Consider the following 21,445-nt stretch of genomic DNA (forward strand, 5'->3'; position numbering starts at 1 on the left):
GATAGTTTCTTTTTGCAATAAAAATATTTACACAATTTATACGCATTTTTACTCTCATACAATATTCGCACGCAATTATTAAAAAGTTTACAAAAAAATAATGCCTGTATCCACAAATAACTCTTTATTATTTTAAAATTAATAAAAATCAGTACGACAATATTATAACATGAACACTAAGAAGAATTAATAAACTTACTGGTTCCCACCCAACACCTGCCCTGATCCCCAATTGTGACCCCCCCTGAACACACCAGGTCCTCTGGGTACGCCGGGAGGCCTCTCTGGTGCCTGCCCGAACCCATGCACACCCCCAATTTCATCCGGAAATATATTCTTTAAAAACCCCGGTGTGGAAAGTAAAGCCGGTCCGCCCAATTCCTGGGGATATTTAAAGGCGAGGAAGAAATATAGGTGACCAATTAGGATACCTATTAGTTCCATTACTCCTCCTCCTGATATGACTAAATTGAATCCCAAAAGAACCCAAGGGAGGAACACTGCTTTGAAGCGGGTTCCAAACCAAAAGGTCACTATTACGTCTTTGTTCAGCTGGCACCAGATGTAGAGAACTGAGAGAACCATTGGGTCCATTAGAAGCTGAAAATGTTACTCTATTATAATCCTTATCAGCTTTAATTAATTAGGAATATATTATTCATTTCGCCACAAGAAACTTAAGGAAACAATATAGATGAAAAGTAAGTACATCTCAAATATATACATGGTATTAATTAATGGTATGTCATAGTTTGAAGGGTGCAGTATTATCTAGCTCAAGTTGAATTAATATTAGTTATCTTGCAATGGTTCGCATCGTATTTGAAGGATCGGTATCAAAGTGTTTCCTTAGGTGGTTCCTCCTCAAAACAGCAGCCTGTTTCACATGGTGTCCCACAGGAACCAGTGTTGGGTCCCATTTTGTTTCTGATTAAGTTAGCTTGTTGCAGTCACGGCATTTTTTAATTTTGGCTAAATCCCTATTTACTGTATTATTTAGGTTTTCAACACTAACATCATGCCAAAGTACTGTTGCATCATCTGCAAATTGAATAAATATACCTTGTATATCAAGGTTTGCCATATCATTTATATACAGGGTGGTCCATTTAACTTGAGACATCGCAATATCTCGAAAACTAAACATGAATCCAGAAAATGTTTCATGTGAAGTTTGAATGGTTTCCAGGGGCCATAAAATCACGTTATTGGTTTGACCTTAAGTGGACGTCTTCAAGGTGAAATGAAGGTCAACTTCACTATTTTGCATAGAAACCTCTGTTTTTTTTATAGTATCTGATTTAGCGTTAAAAAATAAGTAACTTTTATCTGACACTTTTTTACATGCGACCCCTCCTTTTCAAGATATTAATTCTTGATTCTTTTACGAATTTTTTTCTTGACAATGACATTTGCCCTTGTAGGTAGTATCTGATGATCTATCAAAAGGAGTGAAAGTATCTTATGATACAATTTTATTATCAACAGAATCGAAAACTTGAAAATAAAACGTACAAAGTTCAAATAAAAGAAATTGAAACAAAAAAGTCAGAAAATTATTTCAATAAATGTTCAAAGCGTTGACAACCTTCCACTTCTATACATTTTTCGACTCGCTTTCTAAACGATCGATGAACAGAGTGCAGCATCTGTGGAGTTATCTGCCGGCAAACCTCCGTGATTCGCAGCTTCATATTTTCGGGAGTCGTTAGTGGCAAATAACCCCATAGAAAAAATCTAAGGGCGTCAAATCAGGTGACCGTGGCGGCCAGTGGACTGCTCCAGCAAAAAATTACGGTATTTTTGGCCTGTAAGGACACCATCAATAAAATAAGGTCCTATGACTTTATCATTGATGATGCCACACATTCACAAACCATGGCCGCTGATGTTCTATCGCTCGAAACTACCTGGGATTTTCAACTGCCCAATAATGCATGTTATGACGATTAACTACACCATAGTTTGTAAATGAAGCTTCATCGGTGAATAAAACGCGCAGAAAGAAATGGTTATTTTCATGCAACTGATTTTGGGCCCATTCACAAAACTTCGATTTCGGAAATCATTCCCGTGAAGCTCTTGATGTAACGACAAGTGATACGGATGAAACTTGTGGCGTTTCAAAATTCTCAGGACAGTTGTTTTGGAGATTCCGAATCAGAAGAAATTGATCGTGAGCTGTCTCCAGGATTATGGGCAACTGGAGCTAAGACGGCAATTTCATTATTTTGACTGGTAATGCTTTTCTTTCGTGATCGATTTATCGTTCTTACACTTCCATCTTCTATAAAGTGGTTCACTACACGATAAAATGATGCTCGCGATGGAAGTCGCCGTTGAGGATGTCGCATGGTATACAGTTCAATGGCTCTATTAATATTCTGTTCAGATTCACCATAGATAAGGACCATTTAAACTTTTTCATTTATTGTTAGGGATTCCATAGTCACTCAACAAAATAGTCAAATACTTGATAACTGAACGAATACTGTGAACCAAAATAATCTCTCATTTACTTTATTCATCAGTATTTGTTTACAATCGACTAAAATAAACACGTGAGATCTGTTCACTATAAAAAATTTTCGCATTATAACAACTTGCATTGATTATTGATTAACAATGCCTTGTCACAATAATATTGAAGAATTGCTGAACCAAAGCTATTCATGTTTCTAATGTTATTGTCAAGGAAAAAATTCGTAAAAGAATCAAGAATTAATATCTTGAAAAGGAGAGGTCGCATGTTAAAAAGTGTTAGATGAAAGTTACTTATTTTTTAACGCTAAATCAGATACTATTAAAAAAAATAGAGGTTTCTATGCAAAAAAGTTAAGTAGACGTTCATTTGACCTTGAAGACGTCAACTCAAGGTCAAACCAATGACGTCATTTTATGACCCCCTGGAAACCATTCAAACTTCACATGAAACATTTTCTAAATACATGTTTAGTTTTCGAGATATTGCGATGTCTCAAGTTAAATGGACCACCCTGTATATAAATGATATGGCAAACCTTGATATACAAGGTATATTTACTCAATTTGCAGATGATGCAACGGTACTTTGGCATTATGTTAGTGTTGAAAACCTAAATAATACAGTAAATAGGGATTTAGCCAAAATTAAAAAATGTGTGACACCCTCTGAATATAGATTAGGGTTTCTTAAAAAACCTACCTATACCTGCTCGAGCAACGGCTACTGCATTGACGAGCCCTTCGATGACATAGGTCCAGTTCAATAAATTACACAGTTGTGATTTACGATTACATAAGGGTTTATTGTACCTTTTGGTTAGTAATAATTAACAGGTATAGACTAATGAACGATTTACAATGTTGAAGTTAGTTATTTACCAGGGTTTACAATATTAGTTGACGTTACCAGCCTTCCAGAATCACAAGACCAATAGCAGGAACTTAGCAGGAACCAGGAACGGCATTAGCACTAACGTCACCTTGGTTTGTGCAGCTATTGACAACCACTGTTGCACTCACAACGTTGCACTCACTTTCAGTTCAGTTTTCCACCTTTACGCACACTTATTCACTATAGACTTTTTTACATAACTTAAACTACTTTATCGTAACAATTAGGTATACATATATGAACTTTAGACAAATACTTAAACGGAAGAGAGTGAGAGAGAGAGGAATTGCTTGCGCCAACTTGCTCTTGACTAACTTATTTTCTCGGTACTTTAAGCTTTGTGAATTCCTTCACTGGTGAAAGAAACCTTGTGTTTCGAGGGCGCGAGAGTAGGTACTTCTTTTTGCGGTGACTGAGTGAATACTGATTTTTTCTCGTGGGACTCGGGGTGAAATGTTGGGTAAAAATGTGGGATGCACGTGTGTCATGGGGCCAACACTTAAGTGAACTTGAGGAGAAAAATGGATTTTTAAGTGCACTTAAGCTAAACTGGTAACAAAGGCATTTCTTAAAAAGTAGGTAAAAACACATGTTGGGATTTGGGAGAAAGTTCAGGCAAAAATTATTTACTTGAGAAAAAAGGTATTATTCGTTTGACAACCATAAACTTCGATTCCATAAAATCATAAAATAAAATAAATTGTTAAAATTAACTTTTAACATACTCCCCCCTTTTGAAGGCTTTGCCTTCAACAAACATTATACATTATAACTTATAGACAAAACTTATCAAGAAATACTATGGTTAAACTAAGTTACTATCAGATTTGGGCAACGGGCATAATTTGGTTATATTTCTAGTAAATATTCCATTTTTAGTCCTAATTTTTACCAAGCGTATTTTACCATCTTTATTAGGTAAAGTGTCTACTACTCTGGCCAACGGCCAATCAAGAGGTTTGGTGTTCTCATCTTTAAGAAGAACAAGGTCATTTGTTTCAATATTGGGGACTGGGGACATCCATTTAGGCCTATTCTGAAGATTGTTGAGATACTCTTTGGTCCATCTAGTCCAAAAGAATTGTTGAATCTGACTTAACCTTTGCCAACGATCTAAGCGGTTTTCAGGAATTGACGAGACATTGGGCTCAGGGTACGAAACGAGAGGACTTCCAACTAAAAAATGTCCAGGGGTAAGACAAGTTAAGTCCAGTGGATCAGCTGATAGGGGAAGAAGTGGCCTGGAGTTTAAAATAGCCTCAATTTGTGCTAAAATAGTGGAAAAATCTTCAAAGGTTAAATTCTGGTTTCCAATTAATCTTCGTAAGTGATGTTTAGTACTTTTTATAGCTGCCTCCCAAAGACCACCCCAGTGAGGAGAGAAAGGAGGTATAAATTGCCACTGTATTTCATGGCATGAGAAAAATGCAGTCAATTGCTCTTGTGTCTGTTGTGACTTAAGCGTGTCATAAACTTCTTTAATTTGATTGCTGGCACCAGAGAAATTTGTACCATTGTCACTAAAAATTGTTGCCGGGCATCCACGTCTTGAAATAAAACGTTTAAAGCATGCTAAAAATGCTTGTGAAGAGAGACTTGATACTAGCTCCAAATGAACAGCTTTAGTGACCATGCATACAAATAAAGCGATATACGCCTTTTCAATTTTGGCGCGTCGAAGAGATGACGATTTAATAATAAATGGTCCTCCAAAATCGACACCTGTTGTTAAAAACGGTCTAGAAGGGACAACTCTGGATTTAGGGAGATCTGCCATAATTTGTTCTCCTGTTTTAAGCTTAAATTTATAGCATTGTAAACAGTTTATAGAGATCTTTTTTATTTCTCTTAATCCATTTAGCGGCCAGTATTTAAGACGAATATTTGACAATATCGTTTGAGGACCAGCATGTCCTAACCTAATGTGTTCCTTTTTTAGCAAGAGTCCAACAACATGGTTTTTTGAGGGCAATAAAATTGGAAATTTTTGATTAAATGATATGGGTGCTTGGGATAATCTGCCTCCAACCCTTATGAGATTGGAGGTATCGATAAAGGGGTTTAACCTAAGGACTTGCTTGTTTGAAATTTTTCTTTCTTCTGACTTTAGTTCACTGATTTCCTTTGAAAACGTTTGGTGTTGAACTTGCTTTACTATAAAAATTTCTGCAGCCTTTAATTCAGTTACAGCTAAAGCACCATAAAATTTTTTACCATTACCTTTACAATTATTTACAAATCTATGTATAAATGCAATAGTTCGTTGCAATCGCGAGAAGTTAGAAAACCGATTAAAAAGTGTTATCCAGAAATCTTCGGAGTTAACAAGCAAGACCGTTTTTGCTTTTCTTGCTTCTTCTTCAGTGGAGCAAGGTCCCTTTTCATACATTTTTAAATTTAAATTCGGATCCAGTAAGAACTTTGGGCCGTTCCACCAAAGCGTAGAGGTGAGAATCTGGTCTGCGGTAAATCCGCGAGAAAGATGATCAGCTGGATTATCCGCAGTTGGAATATGACGCCATTTGCAGTCTTGGGATAAAACCTGAATTTGAGAAATGCGGTTTGCTACAAACACATTGAAACGAGAAGGGTGGGCATTTAACCAAGCAAGTACAATCTCAGAGTCAGTCCAAAGATTAATGTTGTCAACTGAAAATCTTTCTTTTAATATGGAACACACACGAGTGACTAAATTGGAAAGTAAAAGTGCTCCACAGAGTTCCATGCGGGGAATTGTAATTTCTCTTATCGGGGCTACTCTACTTTTGGCAGTAATAAGTTGACAAGAGACATTTTTGTTAGGATAAAGGGCTCTTATATACACACACGCACCATATGCCTTCCTGCTGGCATCTGAAAATCCATGGATTTGAAGTGAACTGGGATTATTATTAGCTAGGAAAAAACGTGGAATTTTTAAACACATTAGTTGGGGAAGATCTTTAATAAAGGTGGTCCATTGGGTTAAAATGGGTTCTTTCAGGGGTTCATCCCAATTGATTTTTTCCTTCCAAATGTTTTGCATAATTAATTTAGCATTTACAACAATGGGAGCTATGAATCCTAAGGGGTCGTACATTTGCGCAATTTTAGATAAAACTATACGTTTAGTAATTATGCTTTCGGACCTAGTATCAGGTAAAGAGATAAAAAACTCATCTGAGTCGGGATTCCAGCCTACACCAAGGACTTTATTTGAAATTCCCTCGGTTTCTATGGTGAAACTTTCTTGGGACCCATTATCACAAGTTTTGGACAAAAATAAATTGCTATTTGAACACCATTTATGTAAGTGAAAATTTCCAATCTTGCAAAGTTCCAACAGCTGCCTATGTAATTCTACCAAATTTTCATAGGTATCTTGCCCACAGAGAACATCGTCCACGTAACATTGAGATAAAATAGCTTGAGACGCAAGAGGATAATCGTCTTTATGAATAATGGCAAGTTCATTCAGGGTGCGTGTAGCCAAATAGGGGGCACAGTTCGTGCCATAAGTGACGGTGAGTAATTCAATGCATTGCATTGGCTGAGAGGGATGGTCGCGCCATAAAATATTTTGCAGGTAAGTTTGATTTGGGTTAACGCGCACCTGTCTATACATTTTTTCGATATCAGAAGTGAGAGCGAATTTAAAACTTCGAAACCTAAGTAAAATATCAAACAGTTCAGGTTGAACTGTATATCCTTTATGCATTACGTCATTGAGTGATAGCCCAGAAGACGTTTTCATAGATCCGTCAAACACTACACGAAGTTTAGTGCTTGTACTGTCCTCACGAATTACACAGTGGTGAGGCAGAAAGTATCGATTTTTGTGATTTTCAGTTCTAAGGGAAAGGGGAATAATTCGTGCATGATTGAGTGAGATATATTCACCGATAAATTTTTTGTATTCAAGAAAAAGGTCAGGAGATTTTTGAAAACGCTTTTCTAAGTGGTGAAACCTTTTCTTGGCTAATGAATATGACTCTCCTAGCGGATGTGACTCTTGGGGCCTTTTAAGGGGTAAGTCGACTTGAAAATGACCATCTTTAAATACCGTGGTATTTTGAAAATTCTGTTCAACCATAGAATCTTCAGGGGATAGGGGTTTTTCGTGAGTGGGCGAGACATCTTCTAGTAACCAAAATTTCTCAATTAATGAGTCCAGTGAGCAATCTGAATTTAATAATTTCACTAAAAAGCAATTCTTAGAATTTGCCAAAGGGGTTTTGTGAACGAGAGCTTGGGAGGGGATTAATCCTGAAAGAATGTGGCCAAAGTAGGTACCTACCAACGTTAAAGAGTCGTTGTTAACCTTGGTGTATTCGCCTGAAAGAATGTGGTAGTATACATCTGCTCCCAACAATAAATCTATTGTAGAAGGCGTATCAAAGTAGGGGTCTGCAAGCGGTGTATTATTGGGAAGGTTCAACATAAATTTGTTGACTTTAAAGTGAGGGGATTTTTCTGTGATTTTGTCTAATACACAGCAGTTAACATTCAGGAAGTAATCGTGATTGTGACAGGAATGAATTCTCAGGGAAATTGCGTGATTAGAGTGCTTAATTTTGCCGCCAATACCAGAGATTTGTATTGGCTGCGTCTTAGGAGAGAGATCAAGTCTTTGAACCAGCGATTGGGTTACTATTGATATAGTACTCCCGGGATCTAATATTGCCTTTGCAATAATAAAATGACCATTCTTGTCGGGTATTTGAATCAATGAAGTACCTAATAAAACTTCATTATCTTCAGTGGCGAAAACTGACAAAGTCACAGGTTTATTAGCGTGAGGGCGATTCGAGTTAATTTCATTGCTTGTGCTTGGGATTTGTGGTTCTTGAGTCTGAGAGGAGCTTTGGCTTGAACCTTGATTCCGAGAATGGGAGCTATTTATGAGAAGCGAATTTCTGTTAAAATTTTGAGATCGTTCATTTTGGGTTTGAGGATTTGGCCTCCAATGTGAATTTCTGCTTTGCAAGGGCTGTGCTGCATCATCCATTGGATGCAAAAGAGAATGGTGTTTCATATGACAAATCTGGCACCTCTGAGATGTACAGTTTTTTACTTGATGCCTTGAACCGAGACAATTAAAACATAGATTATTATGATTAACAAAATCCTGTTTCTGTTTTAAACTAAGATCTTTAAATTTAAAACAAGTATAAATTTTGTGATCAGGGTGCTCACAAAAAGGACACTTTTGTCCTGCAACAAAATGTGAGCGAGAGTTTTGAGGAGAGTTTTGAGGTATGACTTGGTTGCCTTGGCGTTGCCCACCATGAGCATAGTGTGAAATTTTTTTAACAAAGGGAGTGTTGTGTTGAGAAGAACGTCCATGGGAATAATTTCTAGTTGAAGGGCTTTCAGAGAGATCTTCTAACACCGAACAACGCTTTTCTAAAAAGCTTAGAAATTCTTCAAGCTTAGGGACCACATGTGAGGAAGAGCGCATTTGAGAACCTCTCTCGGATATATATGCCTTTCTTGTGCCAAAGTCTAATTTTTGAGAAAAAATATAAATTAAAATTAAATCCCAGTGGTCTACTGGAATGTTTTGATTTTTCAGTGAATCAAAGTTCTGTTTTATGCAAACTATAAATTCCCTAAGTGTGTGTGAGGATACCTTATTTAGGATAGGAATGTCAACTAAATTTTTAATATGGGCAAAAATAATTGATAATTGATTATCATATCTTTGTCTAAGGGTATTTAGGGCAATTTGGAGGTTTTCAGTGGTCAATTGTAAATTATCGACCAAATTTAGGGGTTCATCTCTTAAATAAGATTTTAAATAAATTAATCTTTGAATATCAGAGAGAGATTGATTATCTAGAATAAGGGTAGAAAAAAGTTGAAAAAAGGCATTCCATTTAGTGATGTCTCCGTTAAATGGAGGTATGCTAATTTGGGGCAAACTAACATTTGGGGAATGAGAGTGTTGGGGAACTATATGTCTTGCTTGAGTTGGCGCTTGCGGGGAAAGTTCTAAAATTTTACGTTGCATTTTAGCAACACACGTTAAGTATTTGTCTTCTACATCATCCTTGTCTACTTTACTTATATCTAAAACTACAATTTGTTTTTCTACCTCTTCAAAATCTTTAAAAGCGTGGGTTAACATACTTTCACGTACCTGAATTTCTAAAAAGTCATGTATACTATCATTATTTTCTAAAAACCAATTAACAATTCGTGTTACTTTAGCCTTTAAATATCCGCGATTTTTAACCAACGCTTCTACTGATATTTCTATTCCTTCAGCCATTTTATTTTTTTGTTTTAGGCTTACAGAATAAACACAAAAAATGACGAGACAACCAGATGCTTATTTTTTGGGAATAGATTTTCTTTAAATTTAAACAATAATTGTTAAGAGAAAATAAACTAATTACCAATAAACAATTTAAAAGAAAAAGTAAAAAGTGAGTTGTTACTTATTTCCAAATAACAATTATAACAAGTAAAAATAACAAGGGACAAATAACTAAAAGGTTTGTTAGTAAGTAATTAACTAAAATACTGTTTACTCGAAGGACCACCGACACATATGTCGGAACCAATTATATACTTTTTACACAAGAAGTATGTTTTGTTTTTGTTTAGATGAATCGTAAAATCACAACTTGGGAAAATCCGGCTCGAAGGACCATGAATATAGATTAGGGTTTCTTAAAAAACCTACCTATACCTGCTCGAGCAACGGCTACTGCATTGACGAGCCCTTCGATGACATAGGTCCAGTTCAATAAATTACACAGTTGTGATTTACGATTACATAAGGGTTTATTGTACCTTTTGGTTAGTAATAATTAACAGGTATAGACTAATGAACGATTTACAATGTTGAAGTTAGTTATTTACCAGGGTTTACAATATTAGTTGACGTTACCAGCCTTCCAGAATCACAAGACCAATAGCAGGAACTTAGCAGGAACCAGGAACGGCATTAGCACTAACGTCACCTTGGTTTGTGCAGCTATTGACAACCACTGTTGCACTCACAACGTTGCACTCACTTTCAGTTCAGTTTTCCACCTTTACGCACACTTATTCACTATAGACTTTTTTACATAACTTAAACTACTTTATCGTAACAATTAGGTATACATATATGAACTTTAGACAAATACTTAAACGGAAGAGAGTGAGAGAGAGAGGAATTGCTTGCGCCAACTTGCTCTTGACTAACTTATTTTCTCGGTACTTTAAGCTTTGTGAATTCCTTCACTGGTGAAAGAAACCTTGTGTTTCGAGGGCGCGAGAGTAGGTACTTCTTTTTGCGGTGACTGAGTGAATACTGATTTTTTCTCGTGGGACTCGGGGTGAAATGTTGGGTAAAAATGTGGGATGCACGTGTGTCATGGGGCCAACACTTAAGTGAACTTGAGGAGAAAAATGGATTTTTAAGTGCACTTAAGCTAAACTGGTAACAAAGGCATTTCTTAAAAAGTAGGTAAAAACACATGTTGGGATTTGGGAGAAAGTTCAGGCAAAAATTATTTACTTGAGAAAAAAGGTATTATTCGTTTGACAACCATAAACTTCGATTCCATAAAATCATAAAATAAAATAAATTGTTAAAATTAACTTTTAACATAAAACTCAATAATAAAAAGGTTATTTATATTTGATGGTAAAAAAATGTTTAATCATCTTCCAGCGGATATTAAGGAAGTGCAAAGTAATAGAATCTTTAGAAAAAGGGTTAAAAATTTGTTGGTTGAAAGAGGCTACTATGAAGTAAATTACTTCTTTTTAGATAGATTTTAACATATGACATTATATATTTTCTCACGAATATTTGTCTGTGCCCTGTCAGAAATGTGTATGTAGTACTTAAGTTTTGCTGTAAGAGATTTTCTTTTTTGAGCATTATTTTAGTTGCTATTTTATACTTTGTATAATTTGTGCATTGTATATGTGTTTTTTTTGGTTTGTACCTATGTATGGTAATGCCATTCTTCCCATGTAGCTTTGTCGACGAAGATTATCTCTTATCACAATAAAGCATATTTTGATCTGATTTTGTATTGTTTTATTCTGGTAAAATTGGTCCATACCATTAATAAATAAATAAAAAGGTATGCTATGCAAAATGACAATACTAAAAAGCTGTCAACATTTTTTCTTAGGCTGTTGATATTTAAATGTACAAAGTTTAACATTTTTTTGTTTATTATGGAGGAATTTGGTGCTTTTTGAATTTTAAATTCATTAAAATCATAATGCCTATCTTTTATTAGATTAAGTTGGGTTTCCTTTTTTTTATTCATTGAGTATATTTATTGATCTTTGAACTTCTATCATTCATTCTACAGACTGACTATGCTTAATCAATGGTGTATTGCCAATGAACTGTTTCTGAATGTGAGTAAAAGTTTATTAGTTTCTACAAGAAAAATAAAAAATTTGACTCTTAAAAGTTTTGTTTGATGGGCATCTAAACTTTAACACACATATGACTAATCTGGTTCTTAACTCTTCAACAGTTTTAGGCTTTGTTTTGCATAATTGCAGGGAATTTTCCGTTGATACCTGTAAAAGGATAATATATGTCTCTTGTATCACAGTTGAAATATGCATCAATGATATGGTCCCCTTTTGAAACAAATTGTTGTACTGACCTAGAAATGGTCCAAAATAAATTCGATTTTGTTTATATAAGCTTGGTATAAGGATTCCCAATGATCACATTTATGATGATGCTCAGAGGTTGTTGGACTTATCAACGCTGAGGCAAAGGAGAGTTTAGACTGGTGGTCTTGTATAAATTGGTAAATCGTCAGTTAAACTGTCCTGAACTCCTTGGTGCAATATCTTTCAATATATCATCTAGGAATTTTAGACATAATAGATTATTCTCACTACCATTGCATAGCACTAACTATGCATCCCACTCCCCTATTGAACAGACACTTAAATTTATTAATTCTAATGAAGTTGAATTTTGGGCACTTCTTTATCTAGTTTTAAGTGGCAAATTAAAAATTTAATTTAATTTCAGTGTTCAAAAATCTATTAGTGTCATCGGGTAATATTATTATTACTATTTTTTTGTTATTTCCATAATTTGGTTGTTATAATGTGGATTAGTGAATTCCTATTGATTAATGTTGGATCTAAATTAATAGTAAATGATTTGATATATTTTTATTTATTGTTAATTTTATTCAAATATTGGGCTAATATGGATTGTTATTTGTTATGGTTTTAATAAGACTGGTGAACAAGAATCAGCGATTACTTTGCCAGCATAAGCGATAGGGCAATCCCAGTGGACCCAGAGCTGGTCAAATATTATTCGTCCAACGCTATATTACCTTCATCGCATAACACCTTCAAATTATCAATAGTTACAGAGTATGATGTTTATAAATCAATTTCGCAGATTAAATCAAAATGTATGGGTAATGATGGGATAAGTTACAATATGCTTCTGTTTAGCATTGATTTTTTCGCTTCTGTGATAACGTCTATTTACAATGACTGTTTACAGAATGCCGAATATCCTATCATGTGGAAAACGGCATTAGTAAAGCCACTGCCCAAGACTACACATGTCGGTAGTCTGGATCAATTACGACCAATTAGCCTCTTGACGATCCTTGGGAAAATGCTTGAACGACTGGTTTCCGACTGATTTTTGATGAATTTTGTTCATTCTCAACACATACTGCCGGATGTTCAGTCTGGATTTAGAGCTTGTCATAGCACAGCAACGGCACATAGCAGGGTTACTAGTTGCATATCTAAAAACATGGAATCAAAGGTCTCCTGTCTGGTACTTTTAGATTATAGTAAGGCATTTGACCTTATTAACCAACCTTATTGCTAAGCTGCACTTTTTTGGATTTTCTGATCAAGCTTGTGGCTGCTTCTCATCATATCCAAAGCATAGCAGGTTGTGGACCTTGATGGAGCTAGGTCTGACATTTAATATCTTCAACATATGGAGTGCCTCAGGGGTCCATTCTTGGTCCCGTACTTTTTGCCTTTTTTACCGCTGACTTACCATCTCAGATTCATCAATGCTCATCACATCTATATGCTGATGACACTCAGCTTCTATGTTCATTTTATCCTGAAGATTCTTGCGAGGGACTTGCTGGTGTCAATGTTAATCTGGACAATGTCTCCGACTGGTCTTGTGGGCATGGTTTGTTGCTTAATGTCAAAAAAAGTGTACACCTGATTATTGGGTCCGAGGCCGTCAGGGCTAAGTTCATTAGGTTCAATTTTACAACCATTCATATAAAAGGAGTAATTATCCCGTCTGTTAAATATGCTAGAAATCTGGGCCTTGTAATAGATGTTGCGATGAATTTTCGGCAGCATATTTTGAAGAAGCTGTGCTCTGTTTACTTAAAATTAAAGAGCCTTTATTCTTTTAAATATGTTCTTCCTGACCATATTGAATACCTCTTGGTGGAATCCTTAATCCTGCCACAGCTAGACTACTGTAACTCGGTTTACTACAGCTACCATACAGATGAGTATAAAACTAAAATACAATTGGCTCAAAATATGTGTATGCGTTTTGCTTATGGAGGTCGTAAGTTTGACCACATTACTCCATTATATATCAATAATAAACATTTAAAATACAATTTTCGTGTTGACCTTCACTTTGCTATGTTTGTATATCAAATTGTAAAACACAACTCTCCATCTTATCTTACAGAATATTTGACTGCAAGGGGCACTTCACATAACTTTAACTATAGAAATGTGGCTCATTTTGATATTCCCTTTCATTTCACAACAAAATTTGAAAACTAAGTGCGGTGGAATTTCTCAATTCAAATTATTTGCTGGTGGCTGGCTATGGTCATTATTTTTTTAAGAATCAATACACCAAGTTTTTACAACAGATGATAGCTTAATTATTTTTTTTTGTTTTGCTCTTCTCAATAGTCTACTAAGTTGTCTGTATATTTATTTTTATTTAATTATTGTTTTTTAACAGTACCATAATTGTATGTATGGTGTTATGGAAGATTGTTTAACGCAAATAACACCTTTTGTGTATATATACTATATTAATGCACAATAAACACAAAAATTGATTTTGACTTAATAGTTTATATTACTTGTTGGAATGTGGCTACATATGATATTAACTGTATTATTTTTGTTATGGAGTGTTAAATTCAGGCCCTGTTTTGTTTTGCCTCTTTTTGATTGATTTAGTTTGGAAACTTGAAAATTGTTGTGTGCTAATGTTTGCTGATGATGTGAACCTATTTAGGCTTATCACATCCCTTTCTGATGCTGTGCTCCTGCAAAAAGACCTCAATTTGTTCTTTGATTGGTGCCCATTGAATAGAATGTCCCTTAATATCAATAAGTGCCATAAGATTACTTTTTCTAAGCAAAGAAACCCTATTGCTTTTCTTTATAAAATAAATAATGTAGCAATTGGTGTCAAAACAGAGGTTTCTGACTTAGGAATATTTATTGATTCCAGGTTGTCTTTTAAAAGTCACATCAATCAGGTGACTGGTAGAGCAATGAAAATGCTGGGTTTTATCCAACGGTCTACAACTGATTTGTCTTTGTTTGCTTTTAGATTACTTGATTGCTCTCTTGTTAGGCCCATCTTGGAGTATGGCTCAATTGTGTGGTCCCCGTCATATAACTGCTACATTGAGCAGATTGAAAAAACTCAAAATAAATTTTTAAGGGTGGCGGCTTTTAGATGTGGTTACAGGAGACAGGAGTATTACTATCAGTGGGTCAGGGATAACCTGAACTTACCCACATTAGAGTCACAAAGAACATTACTCGACTTATGTTTTATGCATAAGGTTTTAAATGCTACTATAGATTGTCCCGAGTTATTGTCTCTTTTTAAACTTAGGGTGCCTTCCAGATTGAATAGACAATCAGAAATATTTTCAGTCCTATTCCACCATACCAATTATGGCATTAATGAGCCAATTACATGAATGGCTCGAAGTGCTAATGGTCTGTCATGACAGATAAACTTTTTTGACTCTAGGATAACATCTTTTAAGGAGCAGTTAAAGAATATTATTTCATAGGGCGCTTTAATTAATTAACTTATCTACACCTTTCATTGATTTATAGATAGTTTTGTATCTGAATATATATGTTTGAATGGGTATGCTATGTAACACTTTTGTAAATGGATTCCGTAAATAAATAAATAAATAAATAAATTGGGTGTTAGGCTAAAATATTATTTTGTATTTAAATTTCTTTGTTTGTAATGGGGGGTTGATCCCGTAAATAAAGAATAAACTTCTAAACTTAAAATCACTCCAGGAATGCCCCCTTCAAATAGTGACATACCATTAAGTAACACCCTGTATAAATGTTTGATTTATTTTATGTTATACTTACAGGCATTTCTGCCACCAACCCAATAATCACACAGCAAATCCAATTGAACATTAGCAAAAATGCATAATCTGCTGGTTTTCCTTGATAAGTACCCTCCTCTAATCTCCTCGAGTAAGTGTATAAGAAATACAAATTAATTAAATAGTGAAACCCAGTTTGTGGACTTAGAGGGTAAAACAGTACCGAAGTCACCAGCCTCCATATCTGAAACCTTTTTAATGGCTCGTAAAGCAATATGAGGTTAACTGGGTTGAGGAGGCCAAAGCGCCCTAATAAAGTTAGGGCTACTGTGCCTGTAAACCAGGCTTTTGTGAATCTTGGAATCCCACGGTACCAGTCACCTATATCAGCCATATTTTTAACTAAAAAACTAAAAGATTTTTGTGAACAGAACTAATTTGGTTGAAAAATAAGTGTTACCTTTTTAACTGAATGAGAGAGATTTACACCAAAAATAACAATGTCTGCTTAAAATTATGGACAGATCAGGTCTTTTGCTGTTTAGGACGTTTCTTCATCGAATTAATTGAGACAAGGCAACTTTTTCGAATATTTGATATTTTTGTGAAATTCTTATTCCAGATCAAAACAGAAAAATGATTGTCATTAATGTTGACAGGTGTTAAGTGGCCCAAAGGACCAATACAAATCGCGAACGCCCCTCCACCCGTCAATCGTTTTGACAGTCGAACTGTCACACGTTATCCCCAAAAAAAGATGGCCGATGTTTATCATTAATCTCTGTTGTCGGAAAAATTACGATATTTTAATAAAAATCCGTAATTTTTGAATAAATTCGGTGATTTTGAGATGAACAATTCGCCAAACAACAGTTTTAGAGCGTAAACATGTGCGAGGGATGCGCCGATTTCGTGCAACTGCTTGTTTCTTGTAAGTTTTCCCGGATTTAAAAGGCTTTCTTTATGTTGGTTTTTCTATTACTTAAAAAAAAATGGTTCAATAACTCAATATTTTAAAAAAGTTTGTTATATTGTCATATATTTTCATTTAAAAAATATGTTTTTAAATATTGACCTCTGTTGCTTACAGACAAATAGGTTTCTTTGTTAAATTAAACAGTTTTTCATTGCACCCAATTTATTTACAAAAATTTCTTAGGGGAATTTACTAATTTTTTTTTAGGAGCCTCGTCAGGTATACGTTGTTCCTTTGCATATGTTAAGAAGATTTTTAACTAAAATCATATTTTCTGTGCAAAATTAGTGGTAGCCACATTAGCCCTTGAATAAGTCTATAAATCTTTATTTATTTCTTTATACTCTTACAAGCAATTGATGATTTTTCACATATAAGGGTGCTTACAACTAAAAGAACAGAAGAAAACAATTACACTCTTTTAATAAGTAATATAGCAAACCTAAAAATAAAAACAGAAACTATTAAAACTGGGATCATATGTTCATTTAAAAAATGTGTTAAAAAAGTAGTTACAATCTTCTTTGGAAATGTGTTTATTTCTTTATTTCAATATAAAAAGGAGAATAGAAAAAAATAATAGATAATTTTTACTTTATGCTTAGACTTAAATGTTACTAATATGCATACTATATTGTGTAATGTTACTGCTATGCCTACTTATACCAGGCCAAAAAGTTTGCTATCAATTGGCATATTTACAAATGTTATTCTCTATATTAAATGTGGTAGTAGATTTGACAATAAGAATAAGTACTCTAAAATAATTAGTTTTATAAGTTAATTTGTACTATACTCAAGATTGCTTGTGAATGAGTTTAGAGAACATGGGTTTCATCACACTGTAGCCTAAATTGCATTAATCCAATTATGTCTGATAGCTTGAAGTAGTGGACTCAAAAGATTTGAGTAAAGCAAATTTTTATTTACAGAAGCTAATAGAAATACCAGCATAGCTCTTTTAAACATTCAGTCTGTACAACCCAAAATTGATGAACTATTTATATTTCTTGAATCACTTACCATTTTCCTGGTATTGTGACTTTAGTTGAGCATTGGTTATGACGCCTTGAACTTTGGTATATGACAAATTATGTAGTAGTAGCTAGATTAGATAGATTAAGTTCAATTCATGGTGGTACTTTAATTATGGAGGAACAATCTTTACATAATAGACTTAAAAGTTAAAAAATTGACAGCTTTAATTTTTTATTACAGGAAAAGAAAGTGTTTGAATTTTCCATTGTGTTTTTTAAAATAATTATGGATTATGTAATTTGTATTTATAGGTCACCATCCACAAATGTTAGAGATTGTTTAGAGAATCAAGAAATTTTGTTGAGTCAATTCTCAGTTAATTCAACAATATTATTAACAGGAGACTTCAATATTGATTATTTAAATAAGTTTATTTATTTACAGAATCCATTTACAAAAGTGTTACATAGCATACCCATACAAACATATATATTCAGATACAAAACTACTTATAAATCAATGAAAGGTAGATTGATTAAGATTATGATTGAAATAGATGAGTTAATTAATTAAAGCCCCTATGAAATAATATTCTTTAACTGCCTCTTAAAAGATGTAATCCTAGAGTCAAAAAAGCTTATTTGTCCTGACAGACCATTAGCACTTCGAGCCATTCGTGTAATTGGCCCATTAATACCATACTTGGTATGGTGTATTATATGTTAATGACTTGTAACTTGTAATTGTAATGGGATTGAAAATATTTCTGATTGTCTATTCAATCTGGAAGGCACCCTAAGTTTAATAAGATACAATAACTCGGGACAATCTATAGTAGCATTTAAAACCTTATGCATAAAACATAACTCAAGTAATGTTCTTCATGACTCTAATGTGAGTAAGTTCAGGTTATCCCTGATAGTAATACTCCTGTCTCCTGTAACCACATCTAAAAGCAGCCACACTTAAAAATTTATTTTGAGTTTTTTCAATCTGCTCAATGTAGCAGTTATATGACGGGGACCACACAATTGAGCCATACTCCAAGATGGGCCTAACAAGAAAGCAATAAAGTAATCTAAAAGTAAACAAAGATAAATCAGTTGTAGACCGTTGGATAAAACCCAGCATTTTCATTGCCCTACTAGTCAGTCACCTGATTAATGTGACTTTTAAAAGACAACCTGGAGTCAATAAATATTCCTAATTCAGAAACCTCTGTTTTGACACCAATTGCTACATTATTTATTTTATAAAGAAAGGCAATAGGGTTTCTTTGCTTAGAAAAAGTAATCTTATGGCACTTATTGATGTTAAGGGACATTCTATTCAAGTGGCACCAATCAAAGAACAAATTAAGGTCTTTTTGCAGGAGCACAGCATCCTGCCTGAGTGAGAGCCCTGTGGCACCAAAATTTCAAAGGAACATGTACCTCCAAGATTAACAATCTGGATTCTACCTCTGATGGATCCCGAGATCCACTGAAGAAGAGGCCTCACAATACCTAAAGCCCTAAGCTTCTGCAAGAGTATTCCATGGTTAACCCTATCAAAAGCCTTGTAAAAATCTGTATATATTGAGTCAACCTGAAGTCCCTTCTCCAAGCTGCGGTAGAGGTAGTTGACATACAGCACCAAATTAGCATCAGTAGATCTGCCTTTTATAAATCCAAATTGCTCAGGATTAAATAAAGATTTAAAACTCCAGGCAATCCTATGACTGACCAAGCAGTCAAGCAGCTTTGGCAACTCAGATTGGTTACACACAGCCCGATAATTGGAAATTTCATTTCTACTACCAGATTTAAAAATGGGTTTTAGAAAACTTCTCTTCCAGAGAGTGGGATAAGAACCAGTACCTAGAGATTTGTTAAAAATGAACAGTATTGGTTTCATAAGAACACAAACACATTTCTTTAGGAAGAATGCCGGAATCCCATCTGGTCCAGAGCAGAGGCGACATAATAACCTCATAAACATCCTGCGTTGACAGAGTTAAATTGCTCAGACAAATTGATTTATCAAAATCAAAAGATGAAAGAAAGAAAGAAAAATGTGCTATATTACGTAAGACAACAAAATCTTGTGTACAAGCATCCTAAAAACTAAAAAATTCCAAATTTCAAGCAAACATAACATCTAAAACACTTTACCATAAAATTTACACACATTACCAAAATTAATCATAACAAAACAGATTGAGAAAAAAAAAGCATCTTTTTGATAAATTTCATTAAAAAATAAGTAAAGCTGTCAATAAAACAGAATTTAGAGGAAGTAAATTAAATTATTTAATAGGAAACAAAATTAAAACACTAAAATGATGTCAGAGCACAGGTTAAAAGGTATCATTAAAAAAATCGTCAAGGCTATAATATGCCCTGGATAATAAAAGTGATTTTAATTCCTTTTTGAATTTCTTAACTTCTAAACTTCTAAAAGGGATGGTATGTCATTGACTTGCTCATCCGAATAGACGGATGAAAAGTATTCTGCAAACATATCTGCAGTATCCAATATATTCATACTAATCCTGTTATTGTATGTCATTCTGGAGGGAAGGCTAAAACCAGTTCTTTTATTTCGAATATATGACCAGAAGTACCTCGGATTGCTAGCGAGATTCATTTCCACCTTATTAATATATTGTGGATAGCACATCTCTCTTAAGTACTCACATTGATGTCTCAAAAATACAAATTCATCATATTCCTGCTGTTGACCACTAATTTTAAACTTTTTGTGAATTTGTTTCTTTCTTATGATCAAACTGCGAAGCTCTGAAGAAAACCAACATGAAAAAGAAGAACTTTTGTACCTCTTTAGAGGAATAAACCTTTCCATTGAGGAGTAGATCACATTATAGAAAATTGAAACTATGACATCAACAGATGTCTCTCCCAAAAACAATTGATTCCAGTCTATCCCAGCAAGACAATCGTTAATTGCTATGTAATCTCCCTTACCAAAATCCTAAAAATATTCCTCATATATCATATCATCAGAATTTTCTGCACAACAAAGGTCAAAACTAATTGCTGTATGGTGCAAGCTATTCTCAAAAATCTTGTCTATTGCATGTTCAACACTAATTAAATCTGAGCTACTAAATACAAGATCCAAGTTAGATCCCAATGTGCAATTATTAACTGATTTGTTAAATTCTTTTAATTTGTTTATGCATGTTGATGAGCCTACTAGGTTCTTTGCCTTTTCTTGTTCGAATCTAGATTATGTATGTCTTTTGATAGTGAAAGTGTGAAATGTAGTACAGTAAATGCTGGATTATCAGATCATGAGGCTGTTGTTGCATCATTGCCACTTGAACATTATGGTCAAGGGAAACTTCAATAAAGGGTGGGCACTAGCTTATATATTTTAGCCCAAAGGACATAAAAAGCTGAACTACTTGGAGCATATTGTCATCCAATTAATTTTTAAAACACAAAATGATAAAAAATTAAATTCAGTAAAAATATGAAGGCATTACATTATATAAGATAGTATTTCTCTCAAAATGAACAGTTTATATCATTTTATAATAAATATCTGAACATTTATATAGGAAAGTCATAAAATCTGCCAAATATAATTACTATCAACAGAGCATTTTAAATTAAAAAAATAGATCAAAGGAGTTCTGGAGATTAGTCAACAAATTAAGAGGCAAAACCAACTCATCATCTCAGACTTCAATCCTTGATAAATGAGTTCTACTGCAATATTGGACATAAGATGAATTATGATGCTTGCGCTGATCATGTGGATTTTCGGGAACACTTGGATCATTTCTCTGTTTCA

General features: G+C 34.2%; 2 protein-coding genes across 8 annotated transcripts in view; one reads left to right on the forward strand and one right to left on the reverse strand.

Moving 5' to 3' along the window:
- Nucleotides 1–109: 109 nt before the first annotated feature.
- LOC126750705 (derlin-1) lies at nucleotides 110–16,343 on the reverse strand. 2 transcript variants are annotated; one of them, XM_050460410.1, is made up of 3 exons: nucleotides 16,151–16,343; nucleotides 15,731–16,092; nucleotides 110–600 (listed from the first exon to the last, which is right to left on the reverse strand). In XM_050460410.1, the coding sequence occupies exons 2-3, from the start codon at nucleotides 16,082–16,084 to the stop codon at nucleotides 196–198; spliced, it is 759 nt and encodes a 252-aa protein (XP_050316367.1). In that variant the 5' UTR covers nucleotides 16,085–16,092; nucleotides 16,151–16,343; the 3' UTR covers nucleotides 110–195. The 2 variants fall into 2 exon arrangements, with proteins under 2 accessions (XP_050316367.1, XP_050316366.1); XM_050460409.1 differs by having other exon boundaries at nucleotides 15,731–16,100.
- An 85-nt stretch (nucleotides 16,344–16,428) lies between these two features.
- The window catches only part of LOC126750701 (ubiquitin carboxyl-terminal hydrolase puf), a 146,370-nt gene continuing 141,353 nt past the window's right edge, over nucleotides 16,429–21,445 (forward strand). For 5 of the 6 annotated variants that reach the window (XM_050460392.1, XM_050460393.1, XM_050460394.1 and 2 more), the window contains exon 1: nucleotides 16,432–16,621. In XM_050460392.1, coding sequence (XP_050316349.1) covers nucleotides 16,579–16,621 — 43 coding nt within the window. In that variant the 5' untranslated portion in view covers nucleotides 16,432–16,578. Of the gene's footprint in view, nucleotides 16,622–21,445 lie in introns of all 6 variants that reach the window. The other variant, XM_050460397.1, reaches the window with a different exon arrangement.

Source organism: Anthonomus grandis, chromosome 2 (assembly GCF_022605725.1).
Source record: "Anthonomus grandis grandis chromosome 2, icAntGran1.3, whole genome shotgun sequence".
Taxonomy (NCBI): Eukaryota; Metazoa; Arthropoda; class Insecta; order Coleoptera; family Curculionidae; genus Anthonomus; species Anthonomus grandis.

Excerpts from the sequence above, each read along its gene's own strand:
- LOC126750705 (XM_050460410.1), bottom strand. The coding sequence starts at position 16,084 with ATGGCTGATATAGGTGACTGGTACCGTGGGATTCCAAGATTCACAAAA. Across the intron at positions 601-15,730 it reads GGTTGGTGGCAGAAATGCCT|CTTCTAATGGACCCAATGGT; the intron begins GTAAGTATAACA and ends TAACATTTTCAG.